General features: G+C 38.7%; 1 protein-coding gene across 2 annotated transcripts in view; it reads right to left on the reverse strand.

Moving 5' to 3' along the window:
• Window positions 1-2,196: 2,196 nt before the first annotated feature.
• gnl2 (G protein nucleolar 2) overlaps window positions 2,197-17,980 on the reverse strand; it is a 46,203-nt gene continuing 30,419 nt past the window's right edge. For both annotated transcript variants that reach the window (XM_078566965.1, XM_078566967.1), the window contains exons 10-16: window positions 17,351-17,455; window positions 14,991-15,149; window positions 13,201-13,308; window positions 7,829-8,256; window positions 4,023-4,105; window positions 3,109-3,185; window positions 2,197-2,386 (exon numbers count right to left, since the gene is read on the reverse strand). In XM_078566965.1, the coding sequence (XP_078423091.1) occupies window positions 2,258-2,386; window positions 3,109-3,185; window positions 4,023-4,105; window positions 7,829-8,256; window positions 13,201-13,308; window positions 14,991-15,149; window positions 17,351-17,455 (1,089 nt within the window). In that variant the 3' untranslated portion in view covers window positions 2,197-2,257. The remainder of the gene's footprint in view (window positions 2,387-3,108; window positions 3,186-4,022; window positions 4,106-7,828; window positions 8,257-13,200; window positions 13,309-14,990; window positions 15,150-17,350; window positions 17,456-17,980) is intronic.

Genomic DNA, 17,980 nt, shown 5'->3' on the forward strand with positions numbered 1-17,980 from the left:
GATATGCCAAGTTCAAGTGCAGTTCTGCTGCTGCTGATGGCCCACAGCACCTCATGGATGCCCAGTCTTAAGTTGCTAGATCTGTTCGATATCTATGCCATTTAGCACGGTGGTAATGCCACACAACACGATGGAGGGTATCCTCAATGTGAAGCTAAGACTTTGTCTCCACAATGGCTGTGCGGTGGTCACTCCTACTGATACTGTCATGGCAGGCAGGATGAGGTCAAGTATGTTTTTCCCTCTTGTTGGTTCCCTCAGCACCTGCTGCAGACCCAGTCTAGCAGCTATGTCATTTAGGACTCAGCCAGCTCAGTCAGTCGTGGTGCTACCAAGCCACTCGGTGGTGTCGAAGACACAGCGAAGTCCCCCACCCAGAGTACATTCTGCGCCCTTGCCACCCTCAGGTTCCTCCAAGTGATGTTCAATATGCAGGAGCACTGATTCATCAGCTGAGGGAAGGCAGTACATGGTAATCAGCAGGCGGTTTCCATGCCCATGTTTGACCTGCTGCCATGAGACTTCATGGGGTCCAGGGTCATGTTGATGGATTTTTACAACAATGGTTTGGTCACCATTAGACTTTTAATTCCAGATTTTTATTGAATTCAAATTCCACCAGCTGCTGTGGTGAGATTCGAACCTGGGTCTCTGGATTACTAGGCCAGCGACAATACCACTACGCCATCGCATTTCCTGTAACATGACAAAAGTGCCTTTCAAACCAGTGTCCTCCACTGCCTAAAAGGGCAGCAGGCACATGCGAACACAAACAGTCTCCCCTCCAAGTCATGCACCATTTTACTCTGCAAATACATAGTCATTCCTTGATTATCACTGGATCAGAATCCTAGAACTCTCTACCTAACAGCACTGTTAGTGTAACTATAGCACATGAACTGCTGTGGTTCAAGAAGGCAGGGCCAACATCCCATAAAAAAAAATTTAAGAGATGTTAAAATTGAAAAAGTCAAGGTCAAATTGTGCTACCTACTCTAATGGGTTAAATTTAACAGCACCAAGTAATCTACTTTAATAAGGTTCATTTTGGCAAATTCTCCGTTAAGAAAAACATCAAACATATTACTCAAAATAAAAACAGAAAACAGGTACCATCTGTGGAGAGAGAAACAGAGTTAACGTTCCAGGTCAACGACCTTTCGTTTCAAAGGTTCTGATGATTGGTCATCGAACTGAAACGTTAACTCTCTTTCTCTCCTCACAGATGCTGCCTAATCGGAGCACCTAAAAGCATTTTCTGTTTTTATTTCAGATTTCTAACATCTTCAGTATTTTCAGTTTGCAAGCATGTTATTAATCACTGTTAAACGCAGTGAAGCCTGAGGTTTGTGTGTCTGTTACATATAGATGTAGATAAAAATATAGATTTTTTTTTAAAAACAGATTCCTCTCCTTTCAAGAACCCAAGCTTTCGCCATGTTTTATCTGAATGAACTTAAATAATTTCCCTTCAGACTAAAGAATACTCTGTTGTAAATGTCGCCAAAATTATTCTTCAATGAAAAATTACCAGAATATAAAAAGGACACTTACAAAAGAAAAATCAAGAAAAATAACCTCTTAATTTGAAAGAAAATCACACCACAATATTCAGATATTTTATACTGATATCTGAAGTAATTACTGGATCAGCCAGGTTAAGATGCTGTCCACAGAATTGGGTCCAAATGGTAAATGCATTAGGTAAACATTATTATAATAAAACAGTGGTATCTTTAGGAAATTAACACTTTTAAAAACAAAATTTTCACATGAGTACTTGCCATTGGTACAAAGTTAGACTGGATGAACAGCTCAGCATTTTAAAAGCAGAAATACTTCAGTATTCACATTTAACATTTGACCTCTGATGGCAGAGCTGAAAGCTTTTTCATAATCAATTATCAGAAAATGTGAATTAAGCTAGTCAAGCCAGGTATTATTTCTTTTCCTCAAAAGATGACCTCCTCCCTGAATTCCACTGCACAAGAGAACTACACTAGTTGTTAGACTAGTTAAGTTTAGGGGCAGGCAGCTCTGAGAATTTGCACTTGTGAATTCAGTTTGCAGCCAAGGACTCAACATAACTGTCAATACATTTAAATTATGTTTTTTTTGTGATTAACCACAGAGGAATCAAGATTGACAGAGTCACCATCCCAGTACTCAAAGAAGTGTTAAATCTAAATTTCAATACATGTGCAAAAATAATTTTACTTCTATTGCACAAGAAGAAACAAGTCATTTTATTTCAAAATTATCGTTTCTTTTTAAATTTCTGTGACTTGGATGCACTTCTGTTTTTATTCTTGTTCTTGACATTATGCGTTTCATAGTATCGAACGCCGACCTTCTTCGAGTGCTGCAGCCGGTCGAGTCTTCGCTTCTGCAAATATAAAATTGCACAGGTCAGTGCAACAGCTCAGTGAGCTGAATGCTCCCCACTAGATTATCTATACAAAATTCACAAATAACACAGCATTTTACCTAAATAAGTTTTACATAGAGTTCCTCCAGAAGCAAACCCCAGTGCTTGGTTTGCTTTTTTAAAAAATGGCATTAACTTGTACTGCTACTTTTAATGATTTGTGTATCAGTACCTGTGCATCACTTTGCTCCTTTACCCTATTTAAACTCTATTGTCCAAGCAGTATCTTCCCTGTTCTTCATAGCAAAATGGACTTACCTCTGTTGATATTAAGTTGCCAGTTACATACCCATTCTACAAGTTTATTAGTATCTTGTACTTTGTTGCTTTTTTCTCCTCAATGTTACGTATACTCCTCAATTTGCTGTTTTCCACAAATTTTGAAATTGTACTACTGATTCACAAGTTCACATCGTTTGTTAGTTTTTATCTCAGCTACACACTGCTTAAAAGAATTTTGACAACAATCGAAAACTGTCTTTTAATGCAACTGTAACTTAGTTTACTGAATCATCATCACATTCAACTTCAGAATCTTTTTGAATGAACTCTGAGAAAGTTACATGATGTAAATTGAGAAGGATTTTTGAATTATTTGTCACACAGTAAAGAAAGAGAGTTAAATTTGTTATTAGGCTCCATTCTAATACAATTGAGTGTAGAAAACAAGAAGAGTTTACCTCTTTGGATGAGAGCTTGGCAGGAGGTTGTGCATCATCAGGTTCTTCTTGAGCTTTTCTCTTTCCTACTATATGACCTGTAAATTGTTTAACAGAAGTTTTACACAAGATGTTCTACTTCAGAAAGACATCTGGAAACAGATGATACTGGAGGCAATATTTACTCATTTACTTAGAGTGAAATATTATAAGCATATAGCTCCTAACTCAACCACACTACAGTTTTAAGTGTTTCTTCTTACATGCTCAAGTGAAACCCAAATTAATGCCCGCCACCTTTTTTATTTATGCTTTTAAGGGATGTGAGTGTCACTGGCATGGCCAGAATTTGTTGCCCAGCCCTAATGGCCTTTGGACCGCTGCAGTCCACAAAATATATAATTAAATACAATTGATACACAATTAACAAACACAAACCTGTCAAGAAAGCACCAATCCTTTGAAAAGGAGCCATATTCCATGTTTTAAAAAAATTATTTGATATTGGGCCAGGGAGAGGAAAGAGTGATCCACACTCTTTCACAATATTGCCTGGGCCATGACTTCAGAATTTATTCAAAACAAAGAAATCACAGATTGCTGCAAATTGCAAAGGGTAAATATTCCAATGATTGTTTTAGTTCGAAATTCCTCAATTAGAATACATTTAAGGCATTGAGATTCTCTGAAAGTACTGAAAACAGCAAACTTAATACAGCATCTTTTTGTGATCTGCATGAATCAGTGTATTCACACTATTTCTTGATGATAAAGTGAAGACCATAAATGAAAATAACGCCTGCATCTTATCAGATGTAACTTAAATAGGTGGTTACTAGAAAATCTCAGCACAAATTTTACAATGCATATTTTTAATTGAATTCTATGAAATGGATTGCAGAGAAGTTGATGATGCCCAAGCTGTCTGAACTTACCCTTTTCTGTTAATTCCTCTTCTTGATCAGCTGCCTTTTGACTTGATTTTGTAAGCAACTTTGTAGTAAGTTCCTTGGGAATCCTAAAAGATTAAAGATAGAATTTTGCACCAGAAAACCTCAGAAACAAAATATGCTGCTGTAGCAAAATCTAGAATTTAAATTCTCGAAATTTAAATTTCATGTTTTATTCTGACACTGAAATTTGGATGAATGTTTGCTGCAAGTATGTGTAATCTCCTACAGTTTTTGTTTTAACTTCTGCTAGGCTATAAAAAACTGCTGGGTTATTACAGAAATTATACTAACTACACCTATGAAAGTAGTCATAAGCTAGATTCATCCAAGAGCCGAAGGATAGCCCTGCTCTGGGGCTGGTTAAAAAATATAACAGAACCAAAAGACAAAATAAAGAACCACAGCAACAAATGAAGTGTTCAGTGGGTGGAAAAAAAAGGTCATAAACAGTTAGGAAATGGTCGAAAAAATGAACAAGGTAATGCACCATGGGCAAAACTCACATTCAGATTGATATACTCCCTCAGTTTCTCTTTTGAGGGCACAGTCAAGTATTCAAGTAATATTTTCTAAACATGAAGATCGTGTGGTTCACTTCATTATGCCATAAGCAATAAAATAACATTTTATTTTATCCTCCTGCAACTATAATCTTTTTGTTAAAAACTCAGTTATAGTTCTAAAAGAGGTTCTTTTTTGTACACCGGAGTCACAGGCTATTCTCTGAGCAAAGGAAGAGTCAATTCCCTTTTGTAATTGACTGCTAGAAGACATAGCCTGGGAAGATTCTTCATGACCAAAAATTTGGGGGCGTGGGGGTGGGGTGGTGGAACTCGAAATGAAACTAGTACATGATGTTCTGCATTGCAAACATTTTGAATAATACATGAATTCCCTTGCTATTCAAATGTCTCCAAGCCATTAAATTAAAGTTGACTAGCTGTGGATGACACCAGTACTTAGAGTAGGGTATAGTACTTGTTATCAGATGTTAAATGGGGCAAAAGGCTGGATTTTTAAGATGAAAGAAACCCAAGCTTATTTTAAAAAACTGAAATAATTCAATGAACATCTCAGAAATGCTTCTTGTGGATAATTCTGAAATTTCACATACAAGCATATGATTACGTGGTGAACTCCCATCTACACTGCTCAATCAAACTTCCCCTGCTAAATGGATAAACAAGAAAAAAGTTACGACGGCTTGAGCAAAATAGCCTCTCTCCCACATACAGGTCTATTTTCTATCCAGTATTACAACAGGATGACACAAGATAATGATATAGAAACAAAATGCCTAAGAGGTAGGTTTACCCCAGCTGTGGGATGTAGTGCATTAGTTCAGTATCTAGCCCACTTTATTAATTACAGACCACTACACTAAACCTCACTGAAGGACATATTATCCATTGAAGTTGCTAACCCTCACCTTTTTTCTCTCCATTTTCAAACAATACACAAACAAAACAAAAGTCAAACAGATGACTACATACTGGACCTTTATTCACACTGCTGAAACTGGTCATCAGAAAACACAGTCTGCCTAGTTAAAATTCATCTCTCCCTCCATTAATAACAACCTGCATTTATAAAGTATCCAAAGACGCTTCAACAAAATTTGACACCAAGTCACATTAGGAGGTATCAGAAGTGACCAAAAGCTTGGTCATGTAACAAAACACCTAAGTGCTGGTCAACACCTAACTATAATACAGCCAAGATTGACAAATCACTGCGGTTCAGTATGAAACTGTGCGATCACTTCACTGCATCCCTTTCCCTGTGCACTATCTGCAACCACGCTAGACCAATTACATCTTTGGCATCCTATTTGACACCAAGCTGTGCTTTCACTCCCATACTTCCACCTCCTTTACACTGCCACTTTCAGCTGCTTTCTCAGTTTACCTGCTGCTGAAACCCTCATCCATGCTTTTGTTACTCCTAGACAAGATAATTCAATACTCTCCTGGCTGGCGTACCACCTTGCATCCACCATAACCTTGAGCTCATCCAAAAGTCCACTGCTCTTATCCTAACTTGTACCTGGTCCCAATAATTCATCACCCCTGTGTTGCCTGACCTATGTTTGCTCCTGGTGCAGCAACACCTAGATTTTAAAATTCCTACCCTCGTTTTCACACGCCACCCCCCACCCTCACCCTCCCCATCTCTCAATCTCCTCCAGCCTGACAACCCTGTAAGATCTCTGCACTCCTCCAATTCAGACACCTTGAGCACCCCGATTTAAAAATCACTCCACCACTGAGCTGCCTAGACCCTAAGCTCTATAATTCCTCCCTTAAACCTCTCTCTCCTCCTTAAAATCTACCTACTCGACCAAGCTTTTGATCACCTGTTCTAATTTCTCCTTATGTGGCTGTGTCAAATCTTTTTGATAATGCTCCAGAAAAGCACCTTGGGATATTTTAAAGGCACTATATAAATGAAGTTGTTGTTGCTGTAGCATGAACCAGTGTTCCAAATTTCTATACTAAAAACATGCCACTTTTCTTTTTAAATTCTTCCCCTTAATCCCTTCCTGTTTTGAATGCGGTCACCATAGGGGCTTCTGGTAATCCAGGGTGGGGTGGGCATTGGGGAAGGAGGAACCCTTCCAGCACCTTGTCCAAGTCACCATATTTCATAAACAAGCAATACTTATCATTGGCAGGCTACATATCCACCCTATAGTGCCATTACAGTCTATCCCAACCAAAGCTTCACCCAGCATCCATATATACTGAATGAGTCTGGGGGCAGGGAACTGGGCACTCAATTCTGATCTGGTGCTGAAAACCCAACCAATTCCATCACTCCCCCTGCCATCTCAGCCCAAGGATGCTGTGGCAAACTTAACAGTGGCTGCCATCATTTAGAGGTCACCAAATTTAACTTCATTTTTTTGTGCTGGGTGAGGTTTGGTGTTTAGGAACTTTTCATTTAGGCTCTAAATTCAGAATCAATGCAGTGTAATGCCCCCTTTGCTGCAGCTCTTAGCTCATTAGAATATCTTCTACTACACCAGTATGATATTACTCCATCTTACATGTCAACTGTCCAGGGGCTTTTTTTGAGCAAAACTGTCAATTTTGTACCAAATTTGGGGCAGTACTGTGTTTTGAGCCTCTGCCTATTCTGAGATGAATTTAAAACCAGGAGTGCAAGGCCAATCCATAAAAGTGTCTCTAAACCTTTTGCCTGTTTATTTAAAAAAAAAGGGATGTTTAACCAGCTTACTTGCTACTTAAATCCAATCCTGTGTAAATTCTCACTTGCCTAAAACCCACATTCTCAACAATCTACATTGACGTCTTGTTTTACCTCAAATTCTGCCCTAAAATTCTTGTCCTCATTTCAATACCATCTGGAGCATTGTCCTATCCTATTTTTGTAATCCTCCAGCCGTCCAACCTCCAAAACATGCTGTTCCCCGAATCCAGCCTGTGTATCCCACTATCGGCAGCCGTGCCTTCAGCTATTGAGATCCTACTTTCTGGAATTCCTCTCCAAACCCCTTCACATTCCTCACATTTCTTAATCTTTTCTTTGGCTTGGATCCACCTTGCTCAAACCTCTGAAATTCCTTTGGGCTTTTAAAAAGTGCTTTATAGCCATAAGTTATGTAAAAATACCTTAAAAGCTTCGTTAACGAATGGAAGGCCACACCGACTAGCTCTGACGGTTCAGTCCCTACCTAATCAGATACCATCAAGTTCAGTAAATATTGCTCTTAAGAAACAATTTTTTGTATCAATTTATTCTGTATAGGGGAGGAGGAAGCTTACCTAACAGCAGAGAATCTCTTTGCTTTGGCTTTATCCAAGAACTTTTTATATTTAGCAATTTTTTCATCCAAATCCTGGAGTACTTGTTTTGGTTTTTTTGATTTGTTCTCTATTTGAATACTAGTTTCTTGATCGATCTTCTGATCTTCATTCAGATCAGCCCCAGGTGATTCTTTTTCTTCACTATCCTCTGTTTCCTCCTCTTCCTCTGAGCAGCTCCCTTCATTGTCAGAAATGTTTACAGGTAGGAGGTCTGTCTCTAAAAATTCAGGTGCCACGTTGATTTTTCCAAAGTTTTGTCTAACTTGTGCAATTTGTTGTGTCACATTGGGTTTTTCAGTTTTTTCTGGTTCACTTTCTACATTCACTTCTTCTGATGACGTCTTCACTTGATTAGGTTCTTTGTTCACTTTCAATGTATCCAATAGCTATATATAAAAAATGAGAGAAAGCTATTACAGGAAAAAGAGTCAGGCTATACGTGCGCACTTTGTGGAACATGAGCTCAAATATAAGCCACATGAAAAATCCAAACAAATATTATACACCGTAACCTCTCCAGTCTGGAACTCTGAAATTCAGAAGCACCAGTTGTCTGGAATTTTTTCACTCAGTCCTGTAACACTCAGACTCTCTACTCGTAATGCTGCAACAAATCGCTGGTAAGTGTAATTTAGAGACTGATTGATGTGTCCGGAATGCGGAAAAAAAAGTCATGTGGCTGAGCTGGAATGACGACTGGTGCCCTCAAACTTTGCTGCATTTCTGCTCCTGTCTGCTTTGTACAGGCTCGTTATCCTGGGCTGTTGGCTCTGCTTTGCAGGCACTGGCAACTGGATCAAAAGTTTGGAAAGCACTGGTGTACAGGATACAGACTAGGTGTGATGAGAGATGTGTCTTTTTATATTCTTGTGGGTTTGAGGTACAAGTAAATAGGTTGGATCTGAAACTTGCATTTTGAGATAAGTTTGGAAACTGAGTTTTCAACTGAATTTCAAAAGGGATTTCAGTCAGGGACATTACCATCTTGCAGGAGCCCCATGAGTAAACAGGGGAAGGTATATTAAATTTTATTGACCCAAAAGTAGAGGCAAAATAGAAAACATGAAAGATTTTTATCTTTGAAGTTGAATTTCAAAGAGGTGTTTGAGGACAATGGAACCAGAGATGAAAGGGGAAAAAGATATTTAAGGAAAGGGATGTTTAACTGCTGAGAGTTGCTGTGGGGGATCCACTGAAGGCCAGCTTCTTTGTGTGTGAGCTGCTGAGAAGCTGTAAAAGTTCTGAATTGGAAGCAGCCACCCTGTGTTAAGCCAGGAGTGTCTTTGTTTTAGGAAATAGTTTGTTTCTAAACCTCCTTTAGGAATTCTACATCAGAGTGGAAGTGTCTGAAAAGGTGTGGGGTGTACCTTTATTAAAGTGACAACAATTCCTTGACTTAGGTAATATTTACTGGATTTTTATGGTTAAAAATCTATAAGGGGTTGTTGCCAGAAAGGTAGTTTAATTGTGTACTTTGGACCAAGCATATTTTTTGGGGGTTATCCCGGAAGACTGCTTTAACTGTGTAATATTTATCTTGTGTGCTTAAGTTTTTTTTTCCTTTTTAGTAAATCTTTTAATTAAAATTCTAAAAGATATTACTCGAGTTTTATGCTTTTGAGGTCAGTAGCTTTTCCTCCTCGTTTTCACAATAAAAAAAAAGGTTCGCAATCAGTGAGACAGACTTCACTCTGGGGTCTGGCTTGCTCAGCAATAACATCAACTGTGATTGTAACATTAGGTAAAAACTTGATATAACTGCAAGTTTCTTCAAATGTATACTGAGTGCATTGCATTTACAAGCCTTAAAGAACATTTTAAAGGAGTGTAATGCTTAATTGTTGATGATGCTCAATTTTATTCTAGACCTCTGTACATTAGTGCATCAGCCCATATTTTCAAATGAACCTGAAAATATGGGCTGATGCACTAATGTTTTGGTATGTTTTGTGTCTCAGGTACATATTTATATTTGGTTCACACACTTGTGATTAAGCATTTAGAGGAGACGGTGGTGTAGTGGCAATGTCATTGGACATCCAGAGGCCCAGGCTAATGCTCTGGGGACATGGGTTCAAATCCCACCATGGCAGCTGGTGGAATTTGAATTCAGTTAATAAATCTTTAATATTGATGGTGACCATGAAACTATCATTGATTGTCATAAAAACCCATCTGGTTTATGAATGTCCTTTAGGGAAGGAAATCTGCCCTCCTTACCTGGTCTGGACTACATGTGATTCCAGATCCATAGACTGCAATGTGGCTGACTCTTAACTACCCTCTGAAATGGCCTAGCAAGCCACTCAATTCAAGATCAATTGGGGGCAGGCAACAAATCCTGGCACTGCCAGTGACATCCATATACCAAGAAAGAATAAAAGACAAAAATTCTAATGTTATTCTATAATCCAGAAATGCCTTGCTCCTAAGCATTCTGGAACACAGAGGTTAAAGTGTATATATGGTTTGGTGTGAAAAATTACAACCATTAAACACGAAATCACCAATGAAAAACCTAACAAACATACATAATGACATATGTAGCTCAAGCCTAAATAACTCTGAATTCAGGATTATTCATAAATATCTAGTTATCGACCAAGTCTTCCAGTTTGGAAGTGATTGCCTACGCCCTAACTTCATGTAAATAGTTCTTTATAAGTATGAAGTGCAGAAGAGAAGGAATTGGCTCCTCAAACAATTTGCTTCACCCTTGTATTTCATGCAATGTTATGAATAAATGTAAAATTTTATATGTTATCAGAACAGATTTTGTGCCTTCTGTAACATTACTAGGAGTTGAAATTATAATTGGTTGCTGTAAGGGAAACAATTCATTCACAGACTGTGAATTTCTAAGCAGATATTAAAAACCAACACTAAAATTACCTTTTGCATAGCTTTACTATCTTTAAAAAAGTTGTTAAATGATATTAATTTTACCATCTGTAAAACAGCAAATGCTGATGGCATTGAGGAACTTACACCCAGTCAGGTGCATCAATTCCTCCTGAAATTCCTCCTGAATGAGATCAGTATTCATTTTGTCATTCATTCATTTTTTTTGGGAAATTAATGAAAACAGACAGAGAAAGATGACAAACAGTGGCCTTGAAGAGAATTCTCATCATATAGCTTTATGGTTTCATGTTGCAGGGCCATCTAGTTGATCCGAATCATTGCATTATACATCACAAGACACAAACATTTCAAAAATCTTGGTGCTAAACACCTCTGTGGTTGTATTTCTGTGCTCTGGGTATAAGCTGTCTTTAGGCAAATATTATGCATCCATAAATATTTGATGTTCAATTCAGCTGCAGAATTAATTCAAGACTCAATTTAAAAAAAATCAATTTCACAATAAGTTGACTACAAAGAGATTTCTGTAGCAACAAGACATCAGGAGAAGGTTCTGAAGATAATCTCTATGCTGCACATTCCCTTGAGCAGCCAAGCTCAAGCTTCTTGACATAACTGGGATAAGTTATTCTGTTTTTATGCAGCCCATTAGGCTGGCTTCAACAGCACCCAGCACAAATTTGATGCAGATGTAATCGAATCTTTTGTTAGTGACAAAATGATTGATACAATCTTGTTCCTTCCAATGCCCAGATGGGAGCATCTAGCCTGGATGAGGTAGGCAGAAGTGACAAGACACAAGTGACAGGACGTTGCAATAATGTCCTGCAAACTTCAACATCACTGAGACGAGGCCAACCTTGGTCTTCAAGGGTTCCACTGCTATAGTCCCAACTCCAGAGGTGAAGTGAGAGTGACTGCCCTTGACATCAAGGCAGCATCTGACTGGATTCAATGTGAATCAGGGAAAAATCTGCACTGGTTAGATTCATACCTAGCACAAAGGAAGACTGTTATTGTTGGATGTCAATCATGTCAGTCCTAGGACTTCGCTGCAGGAGTTCGTCAGGATAGCGTCCTAGGCCCAAACATCTTCAGCTGCTTCATCAATGACCTTCCTTCCATCATAAGGTTAGAAGTGTGGATGCTAGCTGATGATTGCACAATGTTCAGCACCATTTGCGACTCCTCAGGTACTGAAGCAGTTCATGTCCATCTGCAGCAAGACCTGGGCAACATTCAGGCTTGGGCTGATAAGTGGCAAGTAACACACCACACAAGTACCAGGCAATGACCATCTCTAACAAGAGAGAATCTAACCATCTCCCCATGACATTCAATGGCATTACTATCACTGAATCACCTATCATTAACATCCTGGGGGTTATAATTGACCAGAAGCTGAGCTGGACCAGTTACCATATAGATACTGTGGCTACAAGAACAGCTTAGAGTCTGGGAATTCTGTGGCGATTAACTCACCTCCTGACTCCCCAAAGTCTATCCATCATCTACAAGGTGCAAGTCAGGAGTGTGATGGAATACACTCCACTTGCCTGGTTGAGTGCAGCTCCAACAACACAAGTAGATTGATACCATCCAGGACAAAGCAGCTCAATTGATTGGCGCCCCATCCACCAGCTCAAACATCCACTCCATCCTCCGACGCACAGTGGCAGCAGTGTGTACCATCTATATGATGAACTGCAGCAACTCACCAAGGTTCCTTCGACAGCACCTTCCAAACCCACGACATTTGCCACCTAGAAGGGCAAGAGCAGCAGAGGCATGGGAACATCACCACCTGCAACTTCTCCTCCAAGCCACACACCGTCGTGACTTGGAACTAGATCACTGTTCTTTCACTCACTGGGTCAAAAACCTAGAACTCCCTTCCTAACAGCTGCTCTACATGGAATGCAACGTTTCACAAATTCCATATCCTCCTGTAATCAAACTAGCACCATGCAGGTGTCAAGAGGTTCGATTCCCATGTGAAAACAGTTTAAGCTACAGGTGTTAAGCGATAGTGACAGGACTTAATATAACAAGCAGGGAATACTATACCATCTGAATTGCCCAAGTCAACAATTGCAAGGCAACATACATGCAAAGTTACAAGTTTATTCTTGTTTACTTGCTACCATCAGATGTGCAAGTCGGATTTCCTTCTGCAGATTGTACTACAGCAGCCTTGCAAAAGTTGATTGGAACAATAGTCATTGATTTCAATAACTCAATGAGTACTTGAAAATGACTACTACTGTTGCTTTCAAGAGTTAATATAATTTGATATTTTCAGTTTCTGAAGCTTTATACTTTGGATTATGTTTGGATCAATTTAGGACTGTACATATTATAGCTTTTTAAAATTATAGAATTACATTGCTTTGATATGAACAATACACACCATCAACATGGATTTATATTCATGAGCACAGCTTTTATAATCCAAAAAACATTACCTGTGAGTTTACTTCTGCATTTGGTGGTTTCACAAAGAAAGGTATTCGACCTCTTTGCCAATCATTCAGCACCATTTTGGCTACTGTTTGTATGTCTGGTTCTCCACCCTGGAAAACAATAAAAGGTGATAAACTGGAAACCAAAACTGACCTTGGGAAGAAAAAGCAAGCATAAAAACTGTGTCAGCTAAACATTTAGTTATTGTTGATATTCCAAACCAAGAGACCGAAAGCACTGCACTATAGACAAAGATTTCCAAAGCCATGTTCAAACAATGATCCAGCACTGGTTCAACACTGCAATATGTAAGTTGCAATTATTTCACATATCTTGTTTTACCCACTCCTTTCCGTCCCTTGGTGAGTATAATTTTCTTTCTCAAGTGTAGTTTGTTCTTATGAACTAAGTTTCTAAATGTGCAATGATATACTTACTTACTTACACACACTATGTTATTCAGAGAATGCAGAGAACCATATCAGGCTACATACATATAATACTACTGTTAACAATAGGATAAAGTTTAAAACTAAAGTAACATTTTTGCAGATATAGATGCACAATCTATGTATAAATATTTTAGTTTTATTCCAAGACTTCAACATGTAATCAAGGCTGACTTCAATGCATTACTTAGGAAGCAATTACTAAGGGAGCATTACTAAGACAGCATCAATGATGTTGTCTTTCATATGAAACTTCAAACCAAGGCCAATCTACTTGCTCAAGTCAATTTGAAACAAAGTCCTGGCTAACGTACCACAGTCAATCACCATCCAAAAATAGACTAACTCATTAATTTACTTGTTACTTTTTGAAGCATTTTCACTGCAAAATGGCTGCCTGCATTACAGTGGCTAATGCAGTTCACTGTGTGTGAAGTACTTTGGGAAATTTTTAGGAAATATGATGATGTTTGATAAAAATGCATGTCTGTCCTTTAAGTTTTTCAATGCTCCCTGCCTTAAAAATAATTTCCTGGCAGCCAGTCTTTGTGGATTCTGCAACTTATCTCTGGGGTTGTCACTGGCAGCTGGAGACCAACATCCTACCATGCACAATATAAGTGTAGCTGCTTTTGTATTTTCATCCTCTATCTTGTCTTTGTGGTCTAATACTTAGCAGCTGGCTGCCCAGCTGCGCCAGACCATCCAGGCATAATTTTATGGTACTGTCATCCTACCAGGGGGAAAGGCTGTAGCCTCCAATTTGCACGGTTAAGTTGGTAAACAAAAGCAGCAGTACTTGAAACTGTATTCATCACTGCCCCATGGCATTTAGCATTAATGCAAAACAGTCATTTTAATAACTTCATTGCTTTCAGATTTCTTCCAGCGCGTTTGGCAGGACATGTTAGATAAGCAGAGGAAATCTGTTCTATGGAGTGGTCAGTGAAAACTTAATCCGCCACTCTACTACTGGCTTGCAAAACGACACCATTGGTCAAAGTTTGTATGTAAACCAGTTGTCCTTGTATGCTAAAACAGGATATTTAAATGTTGGTAACATCAAGCCTCTTTGCCTTTAACCACTTGAGAAACACAGGGATTGTTAAAATTTGGAAAATGAACAGTTTTTTTCTACCACAAATCATGTCCCACACTGAAAGTAGTTTGCCAGTTACCAGTTTCTCTGAGCTTGCACTTTGGAGCTGGCAATTATGAGGTACACCTTTATTCTCTCTGCCTACAGGTTAGTGGACTACATTTGAACAAGATATTATTCACTTTGTGTGTTTCAAAACGAGGTATAATAGTTAGTAATTCTGGAATGAGTGATAAAAAGTCACCTTCAAAAGCTTCCCCATCCTGAAAGCAAGCTTTTCTAAGAAATCCACTTCATGGCTCCAACAATCTATCTTGTAGGTCTTGCTGATATATTCTGATTTTGCTCTTTCCAGCACTGCAGCAATGTGATCCTCGGGACATTTGATTTTCTCCACTTGAACCTGTAAGGGGAGGAGGGGTTGGGAAGAAAGAAATCAATTTAGGCAGGTGGGGTCTTCCAAACCCAGTCAGCATTGAGTTTTGCTCTTAACTTGGTTCCTAATGCGGTCAATAAAGAGTCAGAAAATATAAAGCTCATAGAAACACTGGTGATCAACAGCAAATTACAACAACTTGTACTTATACAGTGCCTTTAACACAATAAAATGCTCTCAATAAGCTCGGAATGACAACATCACAACTATTAAGCATTGGGTATCAGTGATCTAGAATAGGCTGATTGTTGTGTTCAACATTAACAGCTGCTTTCAACATGAAACAACACCTCAAATTAAGTTGACCAAAGCAACCAATCATGGATGACTGCAATCCAGTAATCCATTCATGGGTCAGATAAAAGACAGCTCCACCTAAACACTCAGGTTTTGCAATTTAAACCTCACAATTGGGTTACTACCATGAATCCGTTATTCTCAACGTAACGTATTATACCTACAAAATAAAACATGCTTTTTCGTGTTTCACTAGATGTTCACTTCCAGGAACCTATAGAGTGATGATTTACATCAGGATTAAATGATTAAACTTAGTAATTCTTAGAATCACAGAATTCTATAGAATTACAAAGCCACAAATAATTTTTCTCCCAAGATGTGCTGAATGTAGATGGAGTGATTGCATCATCTATACACATCACTCAAGAGCGAGTGAGTGCATCTTCTATATGTAGCTTGTATGAAAAGCAAGTGAAGTTTCAATAAGTGGTGTGTAGGAAGAGAGATTGCAGCTTCTGTGTCCTTTACAGATTTTATACCAATCTTCTATGTTATATGTGGTGTAGGTAGAGTAACCCAAGATTTTACTTCTACTCCTGAATTTAATTTATGCTGTCAATCCCTCCATGAACAGGCAGCAGAGGGGAAGCACACATACAGAATGGCTGTTATAAATTAGCCATTGCACATCTATGTAATTCATGGAATCAAATGATGATGTAACACCCAAAACATACATAGGACTCGAGCATCCAATGACATGATGTAACAGCACGGTATCGCCAAAGGTTGTGGTACGGCTGCAAGTGCAGCACCTTCAATGGGCACAGTTAGAACATGAGAACGTAATAGAAAGGAGGAGTAGATCACACAGTCCCTCGAGCCTGTTTGGCCATTCAATATCATGACTGATCTGCCACAACTGCACTTTCCTGCCACTCCCCATATCCCTAGATTATCCGAGACACCAAAAATCTGTCTACCTCAGCTTTAAGTATATTCAAAGATAGACCAAACTCAACCCTTCCGGATAGAAAATTCCAAACATTCACAAGTGAGTGAGGAAATTTCTGTTCATCTAAGTCCTAAATGCTTATTCCCTTATCCTGAGGTTGCAAAACTGTGTTCTAGATTCCCCAGCCAGGGAAAACAACCTCTCAGTGTCTACCTGCCAAGCCTCTTCAGAACCTTTTTATGTTTCAACGAGATCATGCCTCATTCTTCTAAATCCCAGAGTATATCAGCACAAACTACTCAGCTTCTCATCCCAGGAACCAATCTAGTGAACTTTTGCTCTACCACCTCCTTATTCTTCCTCAAACATGGAGATCAAAACTGCGCAGAGTACGCCAGGTGTGGTCTCAGCAACAGGGACCTAGTGGCAGACATTACAATCCAGGGAAAATGAGTCCTGGCCATTAAGGCCATGCCTTAACAAAATCTGAATGCTTTACCATCACCTACTCACTGACTGCAGGAGACCCAGAGGCTGAAGAAAAATAGATAAATAGCTCAATTTACTATACTTAAAACCCCACCACATGGTTTATAGCAACAGCAGCAACACAAAGGTCTCACTTTGGAAAGCAGAAAGCACAATCCAAAAAGTGAGTACGAAAGGAGAAAGTTGTGATCAAGTTCAAGAAGATAGTGTTACATTTTTCTCTAACAAAAAATGTTCAATCCCAAAATTGTCAATGTTCTTTCTTAAATACATTAGTAATTTTGCTAAGAAAGGAAAATTACAAAAAAAAGTTCTGCGGCATCATTACCATCTTGCAAAAAGAATTTTTTACTGCTGTTTTAGATCATATCAACCTTGGTGGAAGTCATCAACATAATTTACAGATTTGTGCTTTGTGGCTCACTTTACAATGATAATACTATTGTTTTTCTAGAGCTAATTTACTTCAAAGTTTTAGACTCACCACTCCTTTCAACACAATTTCAGTCTCTGTATCACCAGACGGATAGACAACACCAGGGCAATCAATTAGGAAAATGCGTCGCATCAGAGTGATATACTGCCAAACCTACAACAAGGAATGAGGAAAGACAGAAATTATTGTAGCATTTTCTGTCATGAAATTATTCTCATATTAAACTACAACTGAACAAAGAGCCACAAATTCCATTTGAGTTATAGAAAATCAAATCACTAGCAGAAAAGCACACAAGGCAATGGTCAAAGTTCATCAATTAATGGGAGTTAGTTATTTTGAGGTCTTCATACTCAAAGTGAAAGATGGTAGCGTTGGAGAGTGGAGCATTTTTCCAGGTTAAGCACTCCAAGGTTAAATATGGGCAAATAGAAACAGACTAAACCCATTTCTCCACTGCGTCACAATGCAGCCTATCTCAATCTTGTCCTCCTGTGACATGTTAATTTCCCACGTCAGCTATCTTTTCAAGATTGGGATTCAATGTAAAAATACTGAGATGCTGACCGTGAATCTACAATATCAAGGGAGGTTGTAGAAGTAAGCAGCTTATCTTTCTGAGATCAAACTGGATAAATATCTTGGAGAGAAACATATTGGTAATTGTAACTTCAGAGG

The sequence above is a fragment of the Cetorhinus maximus genome, chromosome 21 (assembly GCF_964194155.1).
Source record: "Cetorhinus maximus chromosome 21, sCetMax3.hap1.1, whole genome shotgun sequence".
NCBI lineage: Eukaryota > Metazoa > Chordata > Chondrichthyes > Lamniformes > Cetorhinidae > Cetorhinus > Cetorhinus maximus.